The sequence below is a fragment of the Phascolarctos cinereus genome, unplaced genomic scaffold (genome assembly GCF_003287225.1).
Source record: "Phascolarctos cinereus isolate Bilbo 61053 unplaced genomic scaffold, phaCin_HiC Scaffold_8;HRSCAF=390, whole genome shotgun sequence".
Lineage (NCBI taxonomy): Eukaryota > Metazoa > Chordata > Mammalia > Diprotodontia > Phascolarctidae > Phascolarctos > Phascolarctos cinereus.
In genome coordinates, this window is record NW_027556291.1 from 23,078,916 (window position 1) to 23,088,617 (window position 9,702).

Sequence of the window (9,702 nt, forward strand, 5' to 3'; positions counted from 1 at the left end):
CTGTATGCCAGCCCATTGAGACAATAGGCTTTGGACCATGCCACGTGTATGACGTATTTCTGTTCTGTGTCTAAAATGGCATAAAGCAAGATGAGACTGAGGACAAAGGTCAGGATGGAGAAGAGAAGAAAACACAAGGCCTAAGCATACTTTTCCAAACTCACCTGCAGTCGCATCATAAGAAGGATGTGGTAAAGGTCCCAGAGCAATGGGCATAGGAAAGAGATAACCGGGGCGGCAGTGCTTGGTACGAGGTTGGTTAGCTACAAAAGGAAAAAGAAAAACTGATTAGACTCTGACAAGCACCCACCAACAAATTTTAAGCTTCCACAAATTACACATTTAACAACGGGCAAAACAGATAGAAATAATTAGTTAGGACCTGACTATAGAGGCAGTAGAAGTATAATGGAGAGTACCTTGGGCTTGGAGTCAGGAAGACCTGGATTCAAATCATACCTCTGACACTTACTGAGCAAATCACACCCTCTACGTGTCTCAGGCAACTCCGCAGAACTATCTACTGCGTCATAGATACATGCAATCTGCATTGGTGGAGGGAGTTCCCATATCCAGAGTTCCTTTTGCACATTTGTGTAACTAGAAGCTGGAAAGACACTGCAGGGCTGGGATTAATGCAGTCACCCTTGATTACACATCCTCACAGAGGGAAGGAAGCAATGACACTGAGGCTCAGAAGGAAGCAGCCTCCAATGAAGTCCCCAAAGCCGGCACTCCAGATTGGCCATGAAGTACAATGGGACGTGTTCACAGTTTATGTATCTTCCAGCCAAGATAATAGCCAACTCAAGAGATAAGAGCATGCCGTAGCCTACTCTGAAATAGAATCCGTAACAGCGGCACGTGTGCCAAACCATCTGGAAGGGAACTGAGTCACTGGCTGCTGCAGGGACTGGCCAGTGTCTGCAGCCATGAGAAGTGCTGAGTGATTAATGAGACTGCTGCAATTAGCATTGACGAGAGACCGCTTCTTTTCCAATGTTCCCTAGTTAAGAGGAGCAGAGTATAATAAAGGCACACTTGTTCCTACCCAAATGCCTCTGAAACTCTTATTGAATTGATTATCATTAGTACAAGGGGATCAAAATAATTGGACCTAATCTGCTTCTATTCTAATCAATGCCAAAGAAGGGAATGAGGATCTGTCAGTCTCTAGTGAAGTGTGCAATGGAAAACATGGGGTGTGCAGGCTGCCTTCCTCTTAGTACGCCTCTGCACGTGCCCAGCTCAGACACCCACCTGAAAAGGAGGCTCTCAGGATGCCAGGCCCTCACACAGGAAACACTTCCACCAACTGCACTGTCCTTCTCCTCCTCACCCTCATTTGAAACTGAATTCCTCCTTGACACCTCCTTCTCCACACCCCCAAAAGGTTTCAAGCCCCTTGGAGAACTCCTTCCTAATGGCTTTTGCATTTGGCCCCTGCTGCTAACTGTCTCTCAGGCTTTCCTTCTTCTATCCCACCCCTACCCCTTGGCAGGCTAATCTTCCTAAAACGTCCCTTTCATCAGGTCATGCCCCTGATCAGGCCTCCAGGTCACGCCACAGAAAGGTATGTTGAAAGAAGTGGGGATATTTAGTCTGGAGAAGAGAAGACCCAGAGGACATGACAGATATCTTCAAGTATGTGAAGGGCAGTCATGGGGATTATGGTCTAGACTGGTTTAGTTTGGCCCTAGAAAACAGAATGAGGAGTGATGGGTAGAAGTCACAAAGAAGCCGAATTAGAGTTGAGGGCCAAGTGTAATGGGCCACCTTGAAAGACAATAGGTATGCCTCTACTTTGGAGGTTTTCCAATAAAGACTGAACGATCACTTATCAAGGGCATTGTGGGCATTCTGTTTCAGAAATGGATTGGATTAGAAGGACTCCAAAGCCTCTTTTAACTCTGAAATTCTGTGATTCTGCTTAAAAGCCTTCACTGGATCCCTAGAACCTACAAGATAAAGTCTCATTCATTAGCCTGGCATTCAAGGCTCTCCACAATTTGGTCCCAACTTACCATTCCAACCTAATCTCCTATTACTCCCTAATATAAAGTCACTGCTTCACTTGGACAGGTCCTCCAAACACCTTGGTATCTTTTCTCATGCCCTGGAATTCAACTCAATTCAAGATACATTTGTTTAAGTGCCTCCTATGAGCAAAGTCCTGTCCTGGAACATCCCCCTGCCCACTCTTCAGGCTCAGTTCCTACTCCACCATCTTCCTTCCTAAGCCCTCTTGTGAAATTCCATAAATCTTACCTCCCATACAAAACATCGCTGTCCAGCAATGCCTCTGATGTCCTCATCTGGGATTGCTGACCTTTTTGTCTGTTCACAGCTTGGATCCAAACTAGACTATAAGTGCTTTATGCTCCTTAGGTTCCCCTGTATTTCCCATGATGCCTAGCAGAAGGCTGGCCACATAATAGCTAATAAATATTGGAGGACCATAAGCTTAGGGTGAGAAGGTACTTTATTTTCCAGATGAGGAAAATGAGGCCCAGACTTGGGGGCACTTGGACTCTACATGTGCCAAACTGAACACCTTATCTCCCCACCCAATCCACCTCTGTTCCAAACTTCCCTCTGACTGGCACCATCTTCCCAGTCACCCAGATTTGCAACCTAGGTGTCATCCTTGACCCCTCACTTGCACTCACCCCATCTATTAAGCTAGTTGCCAAATCTTCTCTATTCTCCCTTCATAACATTGCTTGCAAAGCTCCCCTTCTCGCCACCATTCAAGATCAGGATCTCATCTCTGCTCACCTGCACTATTAGAATGGTTTTCTATTGGTCTCTTTGCCCCAACCCTCCCCCAATCCATCTTCCACTCAGTAGCCAAGGTGATTTGACCAGACCAAAGATCTGGGCAGGCCATTCCCCAGCTTGCCAAACTCCACTGATTCCCTATCTTCTAAGATCAAATATAAACTTCTCTGTTACTTAAATTGCTGCAAACTTTGCCTCTTTCTCCCTTTCCAGTCCTCTTTCACATTCAGGCAAACTGGCATACTTACCGTTCTTCGCACACAACATCCCATCTCCCACCTCTGCGCCTTTCCCTTGGCTGTGCCCCATGCTTGGAATGTTCTCCCTCCTCACCTTGGCCTCTTTGAATTCCTGGCTTCCTTTAAGATTCAGCTCAAAGGCCGCCTCTGGGATTAACCAGTAGATACTGGGTATCTACTCTGTACATATCCTGTATGCACCTATTTATATACAAGCTGGCTCCCTCATTTGAATGTAAGCTTCCTGAGGGCAGGAATTATTTTTGTCTTTTTCTTTTTATCCCCAGTGATTAGCACAAGGATTCTTAACCTTTTTTGTGCCATGGATCCCTTTGGCAGTTTGGTGAAGCCTAAGGACCCCTTCTCAGAATAACGTTCTTGAATACATAAAATAAAATGCATAGAATTACAAAGAAACTCAATTAGATTGAAATAAAGATGTACTTTTTTCCCATCCAAATTCATGAACCCTCTGAACTGTCCACAGAGCAAGGTGTCCATCAACCCCAGCTTAACAAACATTGGCTTAGCCCAATGCCTGGCACACAGTAAGAATCTGATAAATGCTTACCGGTCAATTAATGGACGAATGAGTTTTATAGGTTATAGGATCATTAACCTGGAGATAGAAGGGGTCTTAGAGGTCATCTAGTCCAACCCACTCATTTGACCACTGATGGAACTGAGACCAATAGAGGTTAAGTGACTTGCCCAAAGATCACCCAGGTAGTGAGTAGCCAGGCCAGAATTTGACCTTCTGATGAATTCAAATGGCCACAGGCCTTCTGTAGAAACCAGTAAATGAAAACATAAAGTGGTATCTTCTGAGCACAGGCCTCTTAGAACTCAGGCTCAGCACCTTGTATTCACTACCCTCCAATTTATAATCCCCATATATCAGAGCTTCCCAGAAATCATGAGCAAGTCTCTCTCAGTTGCACTCACTGAACCAGAATTTCCAGACGTTCCCGTGGGTGCCCTCTCCTGAGAACCAGCACCTCCAGAAGAAGCCTTCATGGTGGAATGTGAGGACACCTCTTGAGGAGTCTCTGGAAACACCTTCCTACAAGAAATAAAACATAGCAACGTTTGAAGCTGTGGCCCTACCACTGGAAAAGTCCAGCTTGGACATGGAGTTCTCACACTAGTTGGAAGGCTGCCTTAGCTTTCCAGCAAGGGGGAAGCAAGCTAAATGCACAGGACTGGGCCCAGAGTGTACCCTGAGAAATCACCCAGTCATTTTACAGATGAGGAGACGAAGGCTTGGAGAGGGAAGTACTATTCTCGAGGCCCCAGAGCTAATAATTTGGCAGAGCCAAGATTTAAACCCAGGTCTTCTGAAAACAGAGCACACCCAAGGAGCAGTTAGTAATAGCTCGATGTCAACTAGTTCAGGGCCCCCAGGCATCCCCACTGTGCCCTCTGCTGGTTAGCTGTTTTATAGGTAACAGAGACAAAGGTGAGGGCCTAGCAAATGTGCAGATGTCACTAAGCTGAGACGGCCAGCTAACACATGGGACAAGAAGGATGGGATCCAAAAGGATCTTGACAGTCTGGAACAATGGGTAAAAATTAAAAGGGATAAATAGAGAGTCTTATATTTGGACTGAAAAACAATCAACTTTACAAGTACAACCCAGGGGAGGTATGGCTAGACATCAGCTTGCCTGAAAATTCTCTGGAGATGCTAACGAAGTGCAAGCTCAATAAATCAGTAGTACATTATGGCAGCCCCCAAGCTACTGTGAGCCTGTCAGTCTGCATTTGGAGACCTGGGGTCACCAGGCCCAGGGAGCCAACAGCCCTGCCCTGGACCAGGTGTGACCTTTGGAGTGCTGCCTTTGGAGAAGGACATCGATAAGCTGGAGGGGGTCCAGATGATGACAAGAAGGATCAGAAATGACCCCGGGGTCATGACATATGAGGATCCAGTGAAGGAGCATGGAGATGTGGGGCATATAGCCTGGAGGAGAAAAGACCTGGGGAGGAGACAGGGGGCGGAGCAAAATGCCATCGAACCTGTGGTTGTATGGAAGAAGGAAGTATTCTACTTGGCCCCAGAAGGCAGAACTAGGACAGTTGTGGGAGAGAGTCAGAGAAAAAGTCCCTAAGAATTGGAGCTCCCCCAAAGTGGAGAGGGCTGCCTCAGGAGGCAGTGGTGACTCCCTCATTAAAGGTCTTCAAGCAAAAGCTGGATGCCCACTTGCTGGGGATAGAAGTTGGAGATGGGAATACTTTGGCCTAGGTGGCCCCCAGGTCCCCTCCAATTCCGAGATTGTGTGACTATAAATCAAGAAATACTTGTCAAATGACTAATTCACAGAGACTTAAATATGAGATGGGAGTCACAAACACTACTTAATTACAGACAAGAATAAGTACGATCCCACCAATGGTTTAACTCCTGGTTAAAAAAATGGTTAAACTCCTGGGAAATTAAAAAAAAAAACAGTTCCCTAAAACACTCTATTCCCAAACTGGGATGTTAGTTTGTTTGAATATCTTTCCCATTATCAACTTAGATTTATAGATTTTTTTTCTTACAGCTATATCAGAAAACCATTTGGACACAAGCTTTCAGTTTAACTAACCGCAATGCTCCAGTCCTACTAATAAACATCTTGCAAACCTCTGTGAAACCATCTGTCCCACTATGTCTCTATGGTCGTCCAATGGGCAGAGATCCAGGATTCCCCTAGTCTCTTGATATACCGTTCCCATCGTTTGGGTAGAATGGTTCCAGGTGAGTCTGATGCATGGAAAAATGGGCCACCAGTGCGGGTTGGCAGCTTGTTTTTCCAAGTTCCTTGGCCAGGATGGCAGTGGCTGAATAAAAGGCTGGATTATAAAATACAGTCAAACTTCATTAATTGCGAAGGACCAGGAGGGAGGTGAGACTGGATTAGTGTCAAGTTTGAATTATGGAGTTATTTTTCATTAAAATGAAGTTTAATTATTGTATTTGCCTAGATACTGGCCTCTCCTAAAAACAGGCTGCACACCCAAAATGAGATCTCTTTGAAAGAAAAAACAGATACAGACGTTAAAAAATACCATGGCTAGTAGGCCACAATCAGGTTTTATACAAGACAGATGTGAGGGAAAAGTACAACCTATATTTGAGCAAGTATGCTACATACATATTGTGTTCCATAAGGATACATATGAAGCTCAGAGACTAAGAATATTCCCCAACAGAGGAGTCTGCCATTCTGTATAGATTCCCTGGAATTCCTCCTCGAGCACACTGACAGTCCCCAGCTAGAGACCAGAGAGAGATATCCTTTTGTGGTGTTGTGTTTAGTATTGTGATCCCACCTTTGCCAGGAAAGCCCAACCTCCCCACATCCTCTGCTCCCAAATACCTTCCCTACCAGGTTTGCTTTTACCTGGAATTCTGCAGTTAGGCAGGCATCAGATTATATGGCAGAAAGATCCCAATGGCATGGAAAAGGGAAACAGAGACAGCAGAGACAGTGGTTTTGATTGCCAATTTCTCTGAGGATCAAGTCTATGATACTTCCGCGTCCCTAAGTTCCCTTTTCCATGGAGTAAGACCAGATAGCTCCCTCACCCAGAACTAAGGGGAAAAATGGTGACATTCAGGCCACCCATACAGATATGTACCCCAAATATATATGATAGTAGCCTTGACTCGGGTTGTTGTTAACCCAGACCCATGATTTCATCACTGTGGTCACCTCCTGGTGTGAAGCTTCAGATGACAGTGAGATTGTGCCAGTGGCAGGCCTCGAACCCAGTTCTCATTGACTCTGGGATCTCCTCCTATGCCATGCTGCCTTTCTGACCATGCCTTAGAACACCATTAAACGTTAGGGCCATAGAACTGTTGAGATAAAGCTGCGAGTCTGCATCTGAGCTCCGCGATGAAAGAGCCCTTTGGGGTAGACCACAGTTCAAACCAAACAAAGGCTGCTTTCAGAGGTCTGGAGAGAGAAAGCTCTCCCTCAGAGCTTAATTCTAGAAACCATTTCCTTAGTGAATGAATGGAATGTATGGATACGTTTTTCTCTGTAAGCCTTCCTGGACATTTACTTTGCCAAATTCCTCAAATGCATAAATCCCTGACCTGTTGCTTAAGGTATATAGCTGAGGAGAAGCCATGTGGGACAACGGTGAGGGGGTCAGCCTTGGAGTCAGGCTAACCTGGCTTCAAGGCTTGCCTCTGACACAGACCAGCACTGTGGACCTGGCCAAGTCACCTACCTTCTCAATGCCCCAGTCAACACTGTAAGACTGCAAACTGCAGACACATTGCCACTGTGCACAATCGGAGAGAGTTTCCACACAAAGAGTTCCCTGTACTGATGAAATCTCAGGTCTGGACCAAAAATAATTTTGAAAATATGACATTTCGTTTGAAATAAGAAAGGTAATGAGAGCCCTAAACATTTGGAGAACCTAGACTATCACCTCCAAGTAAGTAAAATACCTCTCCTGACACTTCAACATCTAGGTCAATCCCCTTGTTTTACAGACAGGGAAACCGAGGCTCAAAAGAGACAAGTGACTTGGCCAAACTTACATGTTAGGGAGCAGTGAAGCTGGGAACAGAACCCAGATCCCCTGACTCCCAAGCAAGTCTACAAGTCCAGGACACCACTGGGCCTCTCTTTCCCTCTCAGGCCTCACTTGGGCCTCCCAAGGGCAGTGTTTTTCAGGAGATGCTTTGACAATACCCAATAGTTTCAATCATTGCCAGGTACTAAAAACACAAATTAAAATGAAGAGCCTAAGAGCCATCTTGTAGCATTTTTGTGGCAGTTTCCTCAGATCCAAATTTCTTTCTTAGGCCGTTAGAGGGAACCCCAGTAGCTTTTCATAAGGTTCATCTGATCACTGCTTACCATCTCAATGTCCAGAGTTCCATTTTTAGATGCAAACTCTCCACAGGCCTCTGTTGCTAGCAGCCAGTACTCGGTTCCAAAGGCAACGAGGAACAGAAGAATGCCAATAACACCAACGATTCCTGCAACCAGGGCACCAATTCCAGTTTTCATGCTCGAATGAGTGGCTTTGCTGCTCCCTATGCCCCACAAGAGAAGCTCTGAAGTGACCAGCTGTCAGGGACTGCCCAGCATTGGGATACAGCGAGGAGGGGTCCTATTTTAAGACTCAGATGAATATCATTTTAGGATTGGTCCAAGTTGTGGAGAGCTCCAAGAGCAGTGCTATTAAAAGAAGATGACCCTGATCAGCCAAGTCATTAGAGTATTAGCCAAAAGGTTCCACAAGTGTGGCCCAAAGAATCCAGTGGGAAAAAGGCACATTCATTTCCCAAATGAAGGCTGGCTCCCACACACCTTTGCAGTCTGATTGTGTATTATTCCCCTTTATGACCTCTACAATCCACACCTTTGCACAGGTGCTTTGAAGGCACAGCTTAAGTGTCTGTCCTAAATGCGAATGATCTTCCTTGATTTCCCCAACTGTTGATGCTTTCTACCTCCTGAAATGACTTTGTCCTGCCTTACATACACTGTATTGTATGTTTACTCATCTGGACATGGGAATCCAGATATCTTCCCCGACAGAATGTAATCTCACTGAAGGCAGGGACTACTTGGATTTTGCTTTGTTTCCTTACCTAGAACAGTGCACATAGCAGGTGTTCAATAAATGCCTGTTGAATTGAATTAGGTTAAATGAAGAAGGCTAGATAAACAAGTGCTAGATCATTTGACAGCTAAATGGAGGATGGACTGGAGTGGGAAGCGACTTGAGGCAAGACAGACGAATGTGATGTACTGATGAAGAATATCACCCAAAAAAGAGGAAAAAAAATTCAAAAAAAGAATAGCACCCACCACTGCCAGATAGGCGATAGATTCTTTACGTGAAATGAGACAAACATTTCGGGAAATGACCCATGTGAGAATTTGTTTTCCTTGACTATGCATTTTGTTATAAAGATTTTGTTTTCCAGACGGATGGAAGAGGGAAAGAGGAAAAATAAATGTTTGCTAATGGGGGGGGGGGGAATGAATTACAAGAAGAAAAGCAGCAGCATGGAAAATACAGGATCATCAAGATATAAGAAAGAACAAGAACAAGAGAAAGGGAAACCCTGGGGGAATCCATTAGAAAATAGGACTGAGGGGCAGCTAGGTGGTGCAGTGGATAGAGCACTGGCCCTGGAGTCAGGGGGATCTGAGTTCAAATTCGGCCTCAGACACATAACACTTACTAGCTATGTGACCCTGGGCAAGTCACTTAACCTCCATTGCCTAGCCAGAAAAAAAAAATGAAGTCTGGAGACACAAAGGTATCCCAAAGACTCTTCCAGGAGTTTTGTGAGGTCAAAACTATTTCTACAATAACACTAAGACATTTTAATTTATAATATAGTAAATACTGATAAATGTAACCCACATTAATAAAAACTCTTTGGGGGGGGGTCCTCAGTCATTTTTAAGAATGTAAAAAAATTCTGAGACCAGAAAGTTTGAGAAGCACTGTTCTAGACAATTCTCTAAGACATATGCAACAGCTGCAGATTGTTGCAGCCCCCATTGGTAGAGTTGCCTCACCTGGGAGTTCCTTTTACTAATGAAATAAGAAGTCCAGGCCCTATCCTAAATATATCCAAGGCCAGGGGAGCAGGGAAGCAGGGAAGCAGGGAAGTGGGAGGAGGAGAGCAGGGACACATGGAGTCACAATC

The 9,702-nt window shown here is 45.0% G+C and overlaps 1 protein-coding gene across 1 annotated transcript in view; it reads right to left on the reverse strand.

Moving 5' to 3' along the window:
• LOC110193032 (transmembrane protein 182-like) overlaps positions 1-8,041 on the reverse strand; it is a 31,399-nt gene extending 23,358 nt beyond the window's left edge. Inside the window, exons 1-3 of the mRNA XM_020964587.2 lie at positions 7,889-8,041; positions 3,966-4,083; positions 165-263 (exon numbers count right to left, since the gene is read on the reverse strand). Coding sequence (XP_020820246.2) covers positions 165-263; positions 3,966-4,083; positions 7,889-8,041 — 370 coding nt within the window. The remainder of the gene's footprint in view (positions 1-164; positions 264-3,965; positions 4,084-7,888) is intronic.
• Positions 8,042-9,702: the final 1,661 nt, after the last annotated feature.